Source organism: Pygocentrus nattereri, chromosome 19 (genome assembly GCF_015220715.1).
Source record: "Pygocentrus nattereri isolate fPygNat1 chromosome 19, fPygNat1.pri, whole genome shotgun sequence".
Lineage (NCBI taxonomy): Eukaryota > Metazoa > Chordata > Actinopteri > Characiformes > Serrasalmidae > Pygocentrus > Pygocentrus nattereri.
This window is the reverse complement of record NC_051229.1, coordinates 6,095,959-6,112,147: the sequence shown is the minus strand read 5'-3', so window position 1 is coordinate 6,112,147 and position 16,189 is coordinate 6,095,959. Positions and strand designations below refer to the sequence as shown.

Genomic DNA, 16,189 nt, shown 5'->3' with positions numbered 1-16,189 from the left:
ATTTTGGATGCTTTGTCCTTAAATGTATCTACGTAAGAGTCAAAGCATTCAGCCTCAATAATCCTCAAATAAAGTACAAATCATACCAAATAATACTTAAGTAGAGACCTCAAATACACTATATACATAAATACACATAAGTATAATTTTGGACACCTATACTTTAATGTAGAGTAAGAGTAAAAGTATCCGATCTCAATAACATTTAAGTAAAGTACAAATCTTCCAAAATAATACTTAAGTATAGTAACCAAGTGCAACTACTTGAGTATTTTTCATGTGAAAAACGTCATTTCTTTTACATTCCTTAAAACGCTGCGGAACATTCTTCTTTACAGAGCTGCACTTTCATATTCGCAATAATGCATCTCTGCCTGATCTCCAAGAAGGCGTTCACACTTAATCACATTAAGGGAGGGCAATTAGCCATTTAGGACCTTTGCTTCAGGAATAAATTCCAGACAGCATCGGAAAACATGAGCAGTGGGCGTGGCCTTATAAACCAGTTATGCAGGTGAGATTTCCAAATTACTTCATCTGGAAATACCACCAAACCAGTTACACCGTCCTTAACACACACCTTTGGACATGTTCACGTTTCGCACACACACACACACACACACACACACACACACACACACACACACACACACACACAAACAGATACGGACTAGTGAAGACAGAAAACCTCACTCAGTCACCACTTCTGTTTCACTGGGTTCAGTGGGACAAAAGATCCACTCTGTCCCGATATTTACAGTATCTTGCATTATGGGATAAGGTGCTATAGAGCGATGCTGGGTGCACTGCATACATGGTGAGCCTTTCGGAAATGAGAAACAGAAGCTTCCAGACATCTTTCGTGGGGCCAATCATTCACAAAAGGCTCAAGCAGGAGGTTATGGTCCAGACCAGAAGCTTCACCATAAGTCAGACGCTCCTGCTCCTTAACATTGCTCTGAACTGTAAGTACTGAACCTCATACATGGTTCAAGCCATACAAGAAAACAAATAGGACTTGGTTGCTTGGTTAACTAACATTATGTGTAATATAAACGTGGTGTTATTTGTGTTGAAAAACCAAACTTACATCGTTCCTACCTCTTGCCCCAGTGCAATCAATCAGCTAGGACATGATGTTTTGTGGTCATTTAGTTTTGCACTAGAACTACGAGGCTAACATAGCTAACAAGTGAAACGAAAGCTTGTGTGGATTGAGTAGCATTGTGATAACTGCATGGCTGAATTACACAATTGCTTGAACGACTTCAGGCAAAGATTGGGACTTGAGTCCAAGCCGTTTTTTGTTGATTTATGCTGGCCTAGTGCTGGTCTGCTTCTGGTCTGGCTGGTTGACCCAGCATCCAAACACAACACATTGCCAGGACAAAACCTTGTATCTCCACCTTTGCCGTTATTTATTTTTTGACATAATTTGAAGTCGCCAGCTGCCCTTGATCAATGAACCAATAGAAATGCTCCAAAATTACTTGGAATTAATCATTAATTTCTCAACTGCCATTAAAAGGTAAAGATTTTCTTCCCTTCTCATATAAAGTTGCCTTTTTGGGTATATATATGAGGTTTTGTTCTGACAGCGACGACTTGCAGATTTTGCTGGGGGTTAGCGTAGCAGCTTGCATTGCTGCTGACCAGCATACCAGCATCCAGAACGCAACATGTGGGTTTTACTCGTGGTTTTTCTAACAGGTTCAACAACTCAAGACTCAAGCTGCATGTTGACTGGTTTGCAACCTGTCAAATGTCTGTGAAAGACATTTCGTTCAAAAACCTTATACGTGTCTTTTCAGTAGCGCAGTCCACCTGCAGCTCGCAGCGGCATCAGGTTCCACACAACCTGAAGCACTGCATGCAGTAAATATGGTAATGAGGCAAAACAACTTGAAACCATTGGCTAGCATGTAGTATGGACAGCGAGCATACTAGCTATATCTAAAGTTGTCTATCTGGAGGTTTAGGAGAAGTTAAGTGTCACTTTCCTATCAAACTAAATAAAATTTGAACTAGACTAGTTATCAGTATGAACTAATATGCTATATAAACTACTAATCAACAGTTTAGCTCCCTTTACACACCACATTTACTGCGTGTAGCACTTCAGTTCCGTCCTTTAGTCTGAAGGCTTTTGTTTAATGAAAGGTCCATTATTTTAATGACAGGTTTATTGGGATTTATTGTCATACAGTGCAACGCCTGCAGCTAAAACCATGACTAAACAAAAATTCTCGAACCGCAGACTTTAGAGTAGCGTATCTCCGGTTTCTGACACTATATAGCACATTTTTATAGACAGCAGTATTTCATACAGTGCAGGACAGGACAGTAGTAAGTCTAATGCTTATGAATCACTGAAAACTGAGTTAATGATTCAATGATTCAAATGTTAATGATTCAAAACATAAAGTTCACTGTATTTATGAAGCCCAACACGTTATCAGATATACACCTGCAGCAGTTTAGCTCCACCCATCCATACTGAAACTATAAGAAGTGAAATGCATTGTAAATAAGGGACAATACAGGACAGCCAATCAGAATACAGCTCATTTACATATATCAGTCTTAAAGGCACAGTAACAAAAAACTGTTTAGTTCTGAACGTTGAAGAGAGGCTGGAAAATGGTCATATAAAAGTGAATTATGGCTGTTTTTGGCTCAAGCCACATACATTTTATAAATGGGGAACAAATGTAAATACAGGTAAGCTTGATAGCTAAATTAGCCTCATAGCTACACTGAAAAACTAAATAAGCAAACTTCAGACATGAAATATGTCTTGACTGATCCACTACATTGGGGTAAACTATGTAAATTCGATTTTTTTGCCTAACGCTTAAAGCAAATGTGTCAGGCTCCTTTCCTGGCGATTCAGCTCTTCAGCTAACTAACAAGGCCTTTATGAACTGAATTCAGAGCGTTAGTTGAGGGTCCATGCTAATCTTCTCAGCACTTTGGCCCAGAAGGTTCCTAGTTTGACATGCCTGGCTTAAAGAGACCCCCTCATAGGCCCACTCAAGTTTTGTTTTTGCTTTAGCAAATCAAGTTAGAGCTGTTTCTCTGACAGTTTGAACGTTCATTCAAGGTATGTTGTGGTACAATGTAATGATTCATATCTACCTGCACTGCAAAAAACCCCCCAGATGATTACTACCAGAGGCGTATGCACAAACTGTCAGCAGGTGTATATGTGTGGAATGTGTGGTTTCATATGTAATTCCGCCTCTGGGCTCTGTACGCTGTCTGTGGGAATAGAGTAGTCTTACTCTACACCAGTAAAAATATTGTTACTTCAATGACTCAACTAACAACTTTAGAGAAGTACAATGTAGAAGTTGATGTGTTTGTTACTCAGTGGTCTGATGAACACACCACAGTATTGTATTTTAAATCAATACAGCCATAGCAATTTATGTAAAAGATGATCTTTTACAATTTATGTATAAAATGTCACAAGTGACCAGCGTAGGGTTCTCTTTAGCAGCTGTAGCCAGTCAGCAGTCTGTCCATGTTGTCCACGTTCATACATATACAAACACATACTCTAACAGCAGGCCATGTAAGAAATGATAGTCCATCACAGGGCAGACATACACACACACACAATCACACACACATTCACACCTAGGGGCAATTTAGCATGTCCAACTGTCCTGACTGCATGTCTTTGGACTGTGGGAGGAAACCAGAGTACCCAGAGGAAACCCACACAGACACTGGGAGAACATGTGAACTCCACATAGAAAAGACCCTGGTCACAAGGCAAGGGAATCGAACCCAGGCCCTTTTTGCTATGAAGCAAGCTCCGCCTTCGATACTATATCTCATGATCTATTACTCTCTCGTATGCGCAACATTGGTATTACTGGATCCGCCCTTTACTGGTTTACCTCACATCTCAGTGACAGATGTCAGTACAAAGCTATACAGAATAATAAATCTTCTATGGTGTCTGTGACTAAGGGTGTTCCACAGGGCTCAGTTTTAGGTCCATTGCTCTTCACTATTTACATGCTGCCACTTGGGCAAATGATACGTCTTCATCATTTAAGTTTTCATTGTTATGCAGATGACACTCAGATCTATGTTAGCATCAGACCTGTTCAAACTAAACCACCACCTGCTCTGTCTGACTGTATCCATGACATAAAGTCACAGATGAGTTTGAACTTTTTAAAACTGAATGTTAGCAAAACTGCGTTGATTTCAATTGGCTCAAAGTCACTGATATCTAGCTCATCTGTCCTTGGCATCAAAATCGATGGGATTCTAGTAACACCTTCTCCCCACATCCACAATCTCCCGAGTTATCATCACGACTGGACTACTGCAATGTTCTCTTTTCTGGCTTCCCTGTCAAAACCCTCACTAGGTTCCAGTGTGTTTAAAATGCCTCTGCTAGGATCATCACCCCTGTCCTTCAGAGTCTTCACTGGTTGCCCATTACATTCCGTATTCAGTACAAAGTTCTCCTTATAATATATAAAGCTCTGCACAGTCTGGCTCCTCAATACTTCTTCATGTTCCTAGATTTAAATTAGTTTCTATGGGCGGTCGATCATTTAATGTACTCGCTCCCAAGTTATGGAATACTCTCCCACAGTCTATTCCGGATGCAGCCCCTCTGTCTTCATTCAAATCTCCGTTAAAGATGTACTTGTTTTCACTGTGTTATCGTTGTTCTGTTTATACTTGAATGTTAACCTGTATTGTCCTTTTTTTTAATGTGTTGTTGTTTAATGTGTTGACGTTCTTTGATTGTAATCTGTTCTTGAGCATGGGAAAGGCTCTATATAAATAAAAGTGATGATGATGATGATGATGATGATGACGAGGCGACAGCGCTACCACGTGCGCCACCACGCCGGCCCCCAACATCGTGTGTGAACAATGTGAAGTCATTGAAAAAGTGTTATTTTAATATGTTCTTCAGTGAAAATGAGCAAAAGCCAAGGAATCTGAGGTTGAAATAAGAATATATCACATGGGCCCCACAGACCTCAACACCACACAAGGGTTAAGTCACTTGAAGAACTGCAGGGGAACTTTTTAATCCATCCAGCATCTACCAGCATAAGAACTGTAGTTTGCTAGCCTCTATTCTACTATTTTAGGATCCGTTTGTTCTAAAAAATAAAATGCCAAAGCTCCAGAGTGAGAGGTTTGAACAACAGTAAAGCAGTTCAGTTGCAGCTTCTTAGCTTCACGCTTTCCCTTTGCCTTAACTGAGCTGGGGAAAATCTCTGCAAGGGAAATATTTACATGAAAAGTGACAAATCCATAATGGTAATTTATTTTAAACCATAAGTTTCAGCACTTCAGTTTTTGACAGTTAAAAAACTTTGATAGCTGCATCTTTTGGAGCTGCAGCTAAAGCAGCATTGTTGGATCATTGGACAGAAATCAACCCCACAGTGTCATGAACCAGACAGTTTTTCTAAAAAGCTGAGCTTGTGTTATTGAAGATTTGTTAGGCGTGATTTTAGTAAAGTGTGAGGCTGCTCCTGTTGAAGTGGGTCCGAGTGATTTTACAGGAGCAGGATGATTTCTGTGTTTGAAAGGCTAATCCTTGTAAGACCCCAGGTCCAGATGAACTAAATTAGAGCCATGTGCTTTGCAATGAGGAACAATTTTCACTCAGCTGTTCCAAATCTTCCTTAATGCAGGCTTTATTCCTCATACTTGGAAAGTGGCTACAATCATCCCAAACCAAACCTCAAGCTGAAGCATTAAAGGTGCAGTGTCTAAGATGTAGGGGTACGTATTAGGAATACAGTCTACAAAACCATGTTTTCATTAGTGTTTAATCACCTTTAGCTGTGGATATTTGTGGTTTTTAACTTAGAATGAGCTCTTCATATCTACATAGGTAGCAGATTCTCTTCCAACAGAGGCAGCCATGTTACTACAGTAGCCCAGAACAGTCAAACCAAACACTGGCTCTAGAAAGCACCTTTCACGCTTGTACTTTGAAGTGGCAGCTTGAATTTGGTGGCGCTATAGAAATGGTCAGAAGATGTAGAAAGAAGATCGGTGGTTGCTGCCGGTGCTGGCTAACCATTTTGTTTAAGAGCCCAAATATTGACAGTGGATCATACTTATAATTTAGCACAAGAAACATTGGGTCAAAGAAGCGAAAACATGAAGTAAGTTCTACTACACACTTGGAAAGGAAGGGGTGAGGGAGGGAGATTCAGCAACCTTACTGCAAGATGCCACTAACATTTATACACTGCACTTTTAATTGATTTTCCATTTATTGCCCTCACATCATTATGTAGTAAAAGCATTGAGCACCTACTTCAGCAAGAGCTTTTATCTCAGATAAGTGAATGTATCGGTCCCATGCAATATCAAGTTAACCATGGGGTTGATGATGCTTATTTACATATATTTCTTTGGACAAAGTTACTGAGTAGTAGCTACTGCCACCTCTGAGAGAGCTGTGTAATAGAAGCATAATACATTTTTTAAAACAAGCTCCAAAATGAGAAACAGCCATGTGATCAATATAAAGTAAAACAAAAAGAAAACCAGACATCTCAATATTCCCCATCATTCTGTAGATGCCACTCTGCTGCCGGCCCCTGAAAACCTCTCAATACACTCAGTGAATATGAGACACCTGCTGAAGTGGCGCCCCCTGCAGGCAGCCTGCGGTACCGTCCACTACTCTGTAAAGTTTCAGGGGTGAGTACAGACTCGCTTATGTTATTTCTGAGTTTGAATGGATCACTCCTGGTGGTCCACGTCTTTTGGTTCACTCTATATGAACCCCTCCTGTTAGTCCATTTGCTCATGAAAAGTTCACACGATGAAAAAGTTACAAGGTTTTGATGTGACAGCAACAACATCTGTCCATTTAACTTTAACCTGAGAGGGAACCCATAACCATCATTTTCCTTCCGTACTGCGACGCATTTGTGTAGTATGATAGAGGGTCTCTGAGCTAGCTGAGGGGGAAGTGAAACATGATATTATAGTGATGGCATAGAGTAAGACTCAGCACTAGCCGCAGGATTCACCCTCACAGTGACCAACCACCAACACAAAGCACCCTTCCCAAGACAGAATAACGCAATAAACACATACCTTCAAACTACAGTGAAATTCACAAGAAGTCCATTTTAGGGGTGTGTGTGTGCCTACCATGAGCCTCTGTGCATGGCTGCTCACATGGCAATGCCTCCCAAGCTCCTCAGAACCAGAGCCAGCCAGTAGCAGGTCGATACAATATTATTGGTTAATATTATTTTGCTTTGTCTGCTGGTGCGCTGAAAGTTTTAGGGTGGGGAAAAGCTGTTACTTGCTTAATATGACCAGAGACATAAACTACTTGGGTAAAAAAGGTTAAATCAGGTCCTTACAGTAACTCTAGTAATTCTCCTTTTCCTGCAGGGAGTATGAAACACACATGCTGAATGGAAGCTGGGTGGACGCGTACGACTGCCAGGACATCGTTCGGACCGAGTGCGACTTGACCCTTGACCTTGGATCTGACTCTGATTACAGCATCGGTGTCCAAGCGCAATGCGGTGGACAAACCTCATGGACACAACTTCCATCAACCTTCAACCGCAGAAACAGTTAGGCATTTTAGATATTTCTGACACCAATGTCACACAAACACTGATGTCACATTATTGACATTGCAATACACTATCAAAGGACTAGAATCACTTATCATAGTAATGCTATTTACTTTAATAATATTTTCCAATAAACTATTTATTACATGTTTAATTCAATAAGGTTTTTGAAATCAGCAAGACATTATTAAACGATTCGGTGATAACCTGTACATTGTAGTTACCTGGTAAAGTTATCTGTCTTGAGATTTGACCATTACTTTTGAAATACGAGGCATTCTGGATGTTCACTTCATTAGAACTTCATTCTGGGTGTATTTGTTAGTAGGAATGCTCCAATATGGGAATTATGAGCTGCTATTATTTGTTTTACTGTACGTCTGCAGATGCCGACAACACATAAACATCTTTAAAATGTATAAATTGATTAGAATTGCAGAGAAGTGTACATTTATTTCTACAGGCTTATAAATGTGGAAAATGGAGCAAAAATGCATATATTTTTGAACAGTAACTCAGCATTACCTAAACATTCTGCTCTTCCAGAAATACATCAACTATCAATTTGAAATATCAGCCAAAACCAAACATCTGTGAGAAGCCGATATGAGTCCGATATCATTGCGCATCCCTAAACCTGCCTGTAGCTTCATTGTTGATGTTATAACAGTTTTCTCTAATCATCTAGGGCCCAGTGGCCGGTTGCACCAGCTGTGTGTAAGTTCAGACGTAGGCTATTTGTAACGTACGTGTTTACTAAGTTCAGGTTTATGCATTGCTAAGTCAAATCAAGTTGTGCTACAAACAATTTTTAACACTGAGTTTAGTAATTACTATATATTTATCTGCCCTGCACCTTGAGCAGGTGTGTTGGGGAAACCATCACAAAAAGACCAAAAACATGATTCTTTTGGTTAACTGAGCTAAAAACTCTAAACGCTATATGCTGTGATTTTACTCACAACTCTAATCATCGCCCTGATTTCAGCTTTGAGCATGAAACTAAACACAGCTCAGTGAGACTCAGCAGCTGCCCAGACTACTAAACTGATCTGCTGTTGTGTCAGTTATCCAGAAACTGTCATTTTAAAAGCTGCATATTAGGTTTTCTCAGGGAAATATTAAAGAATAAATACATACAGTGACTGTAGATAATTAGGTTTACTCAGTTTAACTTAAGTACACATCGCTCTCTTCCATGCTGGACATTTTTCCATGGGGAAGTCAGAGCCAACTGCCGCTGCATTTCCATGGCAGCAGGTCTACCGATTGGTTCCAAACATATTATTGTCATGTTAAAGCGACATACGCATTCGTTAATTGTTGAAACGTGACAACAGATTTGTGGTGCAACCAAATTTAGTAAAAGGACCATTTGAAACCAACTAGTGTAATTTAGGACTTAGTAAAGACTTTACGCACAGACTTAAGTATAAACTCATGCAAACCTGGTGCAACCCAGTCCTGTTCATCATTCTGGACATCTCTAACATTCTTCATTTTAATTCTTTAAAACTTTCTACATTTCTGGACAATTAGTATCGTTTTCTACATTTATCTGCATTCAGATGTTGCATTTATTATTATTAAAAAACACTTGGCCTCATTCACCAATATCAATATCAGGGCAGTTGTGGGCTGGAGGTTAGGGAACCAGCCCTGTGACCGCAAGGTCGCAGGTTCGATCCTCTTGGTGGACAGTCCATGACTGAAGTGCCCTTGAGCAAGACGCCTAACCCCCAATTGCTCCCCGGGTGCTGTAGATAGGGCTGCCCACTGCTCTGGGCAAGTGCCTCCTAGTGTGTGCTTTCACTAGTGTGCAACACGCAGTGACAAATGGTGGTAAAATCTTTTTAAGTTTGCTCTTTAATGTATTCTTGGGAAACATCCTAAGAAAAAGTCTACGTCGGATTTGTGATGAGTTCTGATGAGCAGAACTGTTCTAACCTTTGTGCTCTTGAGTGTGTGTAGATTCTGTTCTTACCTAAGAATGAATCCCAAGTAAGAAAACAGTGGTGAAGGTCAGATTCATCACCATCAACTACTGCATAAGTGGGTTTAAAGAAGAAATTCGGTTGCTGAATGAGGCCCAGTCATCAATTTTAGAACGTTAGTATGTATGTTTTCCTGAAAACCACCCTCAGTTTGACCTTCTGTTTTCCTCCACTGGTCAGCTGTGCTGGTGGCTCCAAACATGAGCGTGACTGTGACAGGAAGCCTCATCCAGGTGGGCTTCAGCGAGCTTCTCCCACTGATCACCATAAATCTCCACGTGTGGAGGGAAGGAGATGAGCAGAGTGTGAGCATCAACTAAACTTCACAACAGATCATCAGTTTGATTAAATATGGTATTCACACAGCTGACCCACTCACCCCAAGACATGTTTGCTGGCTGAAGTTTTGCTACTTTATGTTTGCAAAGTAGCTACAAAGCTAGTGTAGCTAACAAGTATCAGTTAGCACTGTGCTAACTGTGCTTAAATCATCTTACAGTTACCATGGTACCTTGTCAAGCTGTTACGTGAACTTGAATAGACTGGCTTGTGTGGTTTATGACCTTGGACGACATACCGGACAACTGTTGACATGACTTACATACAATATTGCAAAAGCATTTAAACTTCATAGCTGGACAAACTTTGTAGAATCAATATCAGTTCTAGACTTAATGATAGCAACACGATGCAACAGTTAATTCCGGCCTGGCGAGCTGATTGGTTGAGAAGCGTTCTCATCGTGCTGTTAATGCGAAATAACAGCACATTTTTTTCCACATACACTGTATCACTCCGCTGAGACGCTGTTGCTAAGCAACGACTTTGACAGCTGTAGGAGACGCTCGAGCCATTTGAACATTTTACCTCTTACTTTGCCACAAACAGAAGATACTTATGAGATCTCGTTTAACGGACAGCCAATTTGGTCAGACTCTGAAGATGAGACGACACTAAATTCCCAAACTGTCGTCACCACTGAGCAGCTTTTCAGTCGGCAGCTGTGACAGAAGAACAGCTAAATAACCTGGAATCAGCCAGAAATGAACCCAATGCAATTTACCAAACTAAATGGGCTGTAAGAAGCTTTACAGACTGGCTGGAATAAAACAGCATCAATACTGAACTGGCAAAAACTGACAAAACTGAGCTGAACTTGATATTGTGGCAGTTTTATGGGTCAGTCCGTTTTGGTCAGACTCTGAAGAGAAGACTGCATATTTGCCGAATAGTCTACGGCTCGTGCCTGTGACCAAATCACAGCCGTGATGTTATTTCACGATAACACACTACTTCTGCTTAATTGCTTAATTATAGTTACATAAACAAGATAATTATTACAGTTACATAACATTAAAGCATTGAAAATAAGTAAATAACCAATTAATAAAATAAGATAAAAGGTATTAAATCCTAAAAATGATAATATACAGTATATTTAACAGTAATACTGTGAGAGGTCTGGTAGCGGGTCAGCAGGGTCATGGCTGACTGCCATGTACTTTAGGGCTAGAGATGCTCTTCTATGTCCTTTACCAAGGAAAACTGGCCATTTTTCAGATTTCAAAATTTGGGCGAATTTTTTTACATTTTGTTTTGAAATTTTCAATGTCATCTTGAATTTTTCACAATATAGCTCTCTCAACCTCACCACTCTCACAGTGACCATACATTCTTCTCTCTCCAGGCAGCTGGGATTTTGTTATATCTGCCCATTTTCATGGCCAGACTGTGGTCACTGAACCTGTACTTGGTCAGGATCTGTCGCTGCTCATGAGTCTCATCTGACTCATGGTGAACACAGCTGTTTAGGGCCTGCCTGTACTTTCGATTGAGTTTTGGTTTCATGGTCCCAGAGTTCTAAATAAGTGACAAACACATTTCAACATGGCTGCTACTGCTGTTTTGAGCTATGCTACATATGTACGTTTTTATATGTAAGCTTTCTTTACTTGTTAGCTTCATTAGCCCAGTAGCTCCATAGCAAAAATACTAAAGAAGCTAATGCCAGCAAGCATGTCTTGGTCAATCGGCTACATTTTGTGGGGTAAAGAGATATTTTTGCATATTTGGCTTTAACAATTTAAGGCAGGTACTGGTTATTGCAACATCCTGTCTTGCCCTTTCCTTGTCTTTCTCTGTTTCAGGATTTGTTTACTTGTTCCATGTGCTTTTGTTGTTGTTTTGGTCTTTGTCTCCTCTCGTCTTGTTATCTGACTCACCTGTTTTTTGTCTGTAGCTCCACCCGCTCATTAGTTTCAGGTGTTTCTGGTCTCTTCTGTGTGTATTTGGTATACTGGCCGTCATAGGCTGGAGGTTAGGGAACCAGCCTTGTGACCGGAAGGTTGACGGATTGAGCCCCAGAACCGACAGTACATGACTGAGGTGTCCTTGAGCAAGGCACCTAACTCCCAAATGCTTCCCAGGTGCTGCGGATAGGGCTGGCCACCGCTCTGGGCAAGTGTGCTCACTGCCCCCTAGTGTGTGTGCGTTTTCACTAGTGTGTGTGTGGTGTTTCACTTGATGGATGGGTTAAATGTGGAGGTGAAAATTTCCCTGTTGTGGGACTAAATCTCTTATTCACACTCATGCTTGTTCTGTTGGTGTTTGCTTAGTGTTTTGTTCTCTCAGGCCCTTTTTAAGTTATCTCAGTATTTTTCTAGTTGCCTCCTGTCCCTCTGTCTTTGTTTTGTCATCATTATGGAATTAATTATTAATAAAACAAAGGACTTGCATTTGGATCCTGCCTCTTAGTCTCTACCAACGTTACAATTATATTTACAAATGCTGGGTCTAATTAAGCTTTCCTCTTCCCAGGCCTCTAGTCAAGTGATCAGAGCTCAGCCGTATCACTTCTCTTTCGACACGCAGCAAAACGGAGGGACCCACTGTGTGAGAGCAGAGGTGCTGCTGGAAATCATCAACAAGTCCAGCAGCACTGAAACGCACTGCTTCTCTGTACTGAGTGAGTCTCAGTTACACTGTGTCCCTTTATTGAACTGTGAAAAGTCTGGGGTCATCTAGCTTTACAAGTTGTTTTTTAAATAAACAAGCAAGCTTTCATCGTTATTTTCTAATAACTTAGTATATTAATCGCTGGTTAAATCTTATTTTTCTCCTCATAAACTGCAAAACTGAAAAATGTCAGTCTTAGTTTTGGAATAATGCAAAAACTTTGCTGTTTGGGCCAAAGAAGTTGCAAAGTGTGCTTTCAACAAATCTGGCAAATCATTTTTTAGGCAAATCTGCTCTTCATAGCCCAGAGGAAACTTTCTGAGAGGCTGAGTGTTGAAGATAAATAATCCCAAAGGGTTAGCGAGGAGCTGCTTTATGATCAGTAAGGCTTTACAAGTAGGCGTGGGCAATATGGCAAAAATATACTGTATCACGATAAATCAATTTTAACAATAGACAATATGTCACAATATTTACTGTTTTCTTACATCTGCTGAGCTGGAATGGACAAAAAAAAGAACCAGCAGTGTCATATGCATATTCATATGCTGCACTAAATCCATTTAAACAGGATTTATTATGCTTCTTTTTAATAAATGATGCAGTTGTTTGCTGTTGAGTGCTTCTAATATACACAACATACTCAGATGAGCATATCATATCGTGACATATTGTCAATTAATTTATCATGATAATGATAGATATCATCATATCGACCAGCCCTATTTGCAGGCATTTTGCTTACAATAAAAAAACAATAAAGTTTATCCGTTTGAACATTAAATATCATGTCTTTGTAGTGTATTAAACTGAATATAGGTTGAAAAGGATTTGCAAATCATCGTATTCTGTTTTTATTTGTTTTACACAACGTCCCAACTTCATTGGAATTGGGGTTGTAGTTAAGTAGCAGGTGTAGCAAAAATGCAGGTGTCCCCAAACTTGTGGTGGCCAGTGTAATCTCTCAAAAACTCCATCTTTGTATAACTACCCTAAACTGCTTGTGCTGAATGTTTCCGTTTGGACTAGGACACCAGTCCCTCTGGCTTAAGCCCGTCACTGTGAGCGTTGCTGTGGTGATAGCAGTGGCCATTGCTTTGGCCCTGGGCTGGAGGCTACCACACTGCGGTCCACAGCTCAGGCAGGTTATGTGTCATAAAGAAGCGCTGCCTGGTGCACTGGTGAGTATACACTTAACTTCAGCTTTGAACCCCAATACTGGAATAATTTGGTATGAATATAAGCCTATTTCCAAAAGTTGTCCTGTGGTTCGACAAACCAACATTTGAAATGATTTTTGGAAATCATGGACACTGCGTCCTCCGGGCTAAAGACCTCTCAGCTTTTTATCAGTGCACAGTTCAAAAGCCAGCTGGTTTAGGGGTGCGTTAGTGTACATGGCATGGTTGACGTGCACATCTGTTAAGGTACCATTAATGCTGAACGATATATACATGTTTTGGTAACATATGGTGCCATCCAGACAACGTCTTTTTCAGGAAAGGCCTTTATTATTTCACCAAGACAATTACAAACCACATTCTGCATGTATTACTGCAGCATGGCTCCGTATTAAAAGAGTCCGTGTGCTAAACTGACCTGCCTGCAGTCCAAAACTGTCACGTACTGATAACATTTGGCGCATTATGAAATGAAAAAATTTTACACAACGTCCCAACTTCATTTGAACTGTGGTTGTATACTGAAATAACTCTGACATACTTCACTCTGACTCCTTTTAGTTGGACGATTGGCCGGCCAGCACACCAACCTTTTCCTCCAAAGCTCTGCTGGAGCCAACCCATTCTGTCATACTGCTACATCCATTAGAGGCGCAGGACGCTGTGTCTGAGAAAAAGGCAACGTGTGCTGAAAAGCTGAGACCAGCACAAGGAACGCTGAGTTCTGGAAATGTGGAACAGAACTTAATAGCACTGTCGAACAGCTGAAGCCATGCGAATATTGTTTATGACAGAAAAGCGGTGACGGAGTTAAATGAACCGGTGCAATAAGGTCCACTCCACCAGAGCCCTGCCACAACTCAGTGGCCACTCAGAGTGAAAGCAATGCCAGGGTTATGGGGTGAAGAATCTAGAGGTAACAACAAACTAACTGTAGCAGGAAACTAGACAATTCTGCAGTTGTGCGAAAGGATCAGGAACGTTTTCCTCCCGGCTCGATGCATCATGGTGAGGGTGCTGTGGTGCTATCTCTGCCTGAAGGGACCCACCTTTACAGTCTAATGACTGAAGGCCCCATTTCATTCAAATGATTCATCAATCGAACATCTGCATTAAAGTGTGGAACATGTGGAGACAGAGAGCTGTCTGTTTAAAGGGGAATTCCATCAAGTTTTCAACATTTCTGCACGACTGAACTGTTGTGGTGTAAACAAAGTCATTCAGAGTGGGTTGATGTGACATGTCTCACCGCAGAGAAACTGTGTCAGATTGCTTTACAGTGGTGGTGATAGGAACCAGGGGTCACAATGTCGCAGACGACATCCAGCTTTACACATATGCTGAGCCAAACAGCACCACTGCTCTAAATGCTCTGACAGACTGCATAGGCAATAATGTTAAGTGTTAAATGTAGTGCAGCAAAAACTTAATTATTCTTATTGGGACCAATGCTAAAAGAGATAAAATTATGAGGAAAATTATTAGGAAGTCTGTCCCCACGGGCTAAAGCAGTAGTGAGGAATTTGGGTGAACTGTTTGCTTCTGAATCAAAGCACACACTGATAACGTTATTCAAACCGCCGTTGCTCAGGTTAGACCATATATTAGTTTGCACGATGCTAATAAACTGACGCATGACTTTACTGGGTTTCACTTTACTTGGATAGTCCACTATAGTCCCCTATTACGGAGCCCTGATGATGACATCTTGTATAAATAAAAATAATGCGTGGCCACACTTTATTATTGCGTGGGACCGAGATCCTAATGCGTGGCCATGACTTAGTAAGGCATGGGAATGAGATCACGACTTAATAAGTTGTGGCCATGCGTTATTTTTATTTATACAGGATGTCACCAGCGGGCCTCCGTACCCTATAGATTATCTCCAGATGTTCAAATTGTTAACAAATTATCTGCTGAAAATCTAAACAGCGGTGGGGTTGGGGTTAGGATTTGGACCGGGGTGAGGGTTGGGTTTAGGTTTTGGGTTGAGGTTAAGGGTGGGTTTAGTGGATATTGAGCTGAACGTAACTTGAAAGTAAATCAGTTATCTAGAAAGCATCTAAAGTGTTATTGGCTACTGTAACTCTCGGTTTAGTGGTTTGACAAAAAAGGATGATTGACAAGTTGCAGCTCGTTCAGAAACGCTGCAACCAGTGCTAACAGCAACACGTCTTTAACAAGAAAAGTTCACTAAGAGAGATAAGACAGGCAACATCAGTATACCAACTTCGTTCATCATGAGTCTGTGGTTTTATCTTTTAATACTAGTGTTACTGCACATGTTATTTACTTAGTAAAGTACTATTATTACATAATTAATTTTTTTACATTTCTATCATTGACATTATTAACTTTTATTACTACTATTACTAGTAGTAGTATTTTATATTACTACTATACCTGCTTTTTTATTGGTTCTTGTTCAAATGTTCTTATTTTCTCCTTG

The 16,189-nt window shown here is 40.5% G+C and overlaps 1 protein-coding gene across 1 annotated transcript; it reads left to right on the top strand.

Moving 5' to 3' along the window:
• Nucleotides 1-901: 901 nt before the first annotated feature.
• On the top strand, nucleotides 902-15,625 carry crfb16 (cytokine receptor family member B16). The gene is made up of 7 exons (XM_017712229.2): nucleotides 902-965; nucleotides 6,585-6,708; nucleotides 7,417-7,604; nucleotides 9,782-9,906; nucleotides 12,419-12,566; nucleotides 13,586-13,737; nucleotides 14,299-15,625. Exons 1-7 carry the CDS (start codon nucleotides 902-904, stop codon nucleotides 14,503-14,505), a joined length of 1,008 nt encoding a protein of 335 aa, XP_017567718.2. The 3' UTR covers nucleotides 14,506-15,625.
• Nucleotides 15,626-16,189: the final 564 nt, after the last annotated feature.

Bases quoted from the DNA above. Each gene is read 5' to 3' on its own strand.
- crfb16 (XM_017712229.2), top strand. From the start codon at position 902: ATGGTCCAGACCAGAAGCTTCACCATAAGTCAGACGCTCCTGCTCCTT. The intron at 9,907-12,418 runs GTGAGCATCAAC...TCCTCTTCCCAG, and splicing joins GGGAAGGAGATGAGCAGAGT to GCCTCTAGTCAAGTGATCAG. The intron at 13,738-14,298 runs GTGAGTATACAC...GACTCCTTTTAG, and splicing joins AAGCGCTGCCTGGTGCACTG to TTGGACGATTGGCCGGCCAG.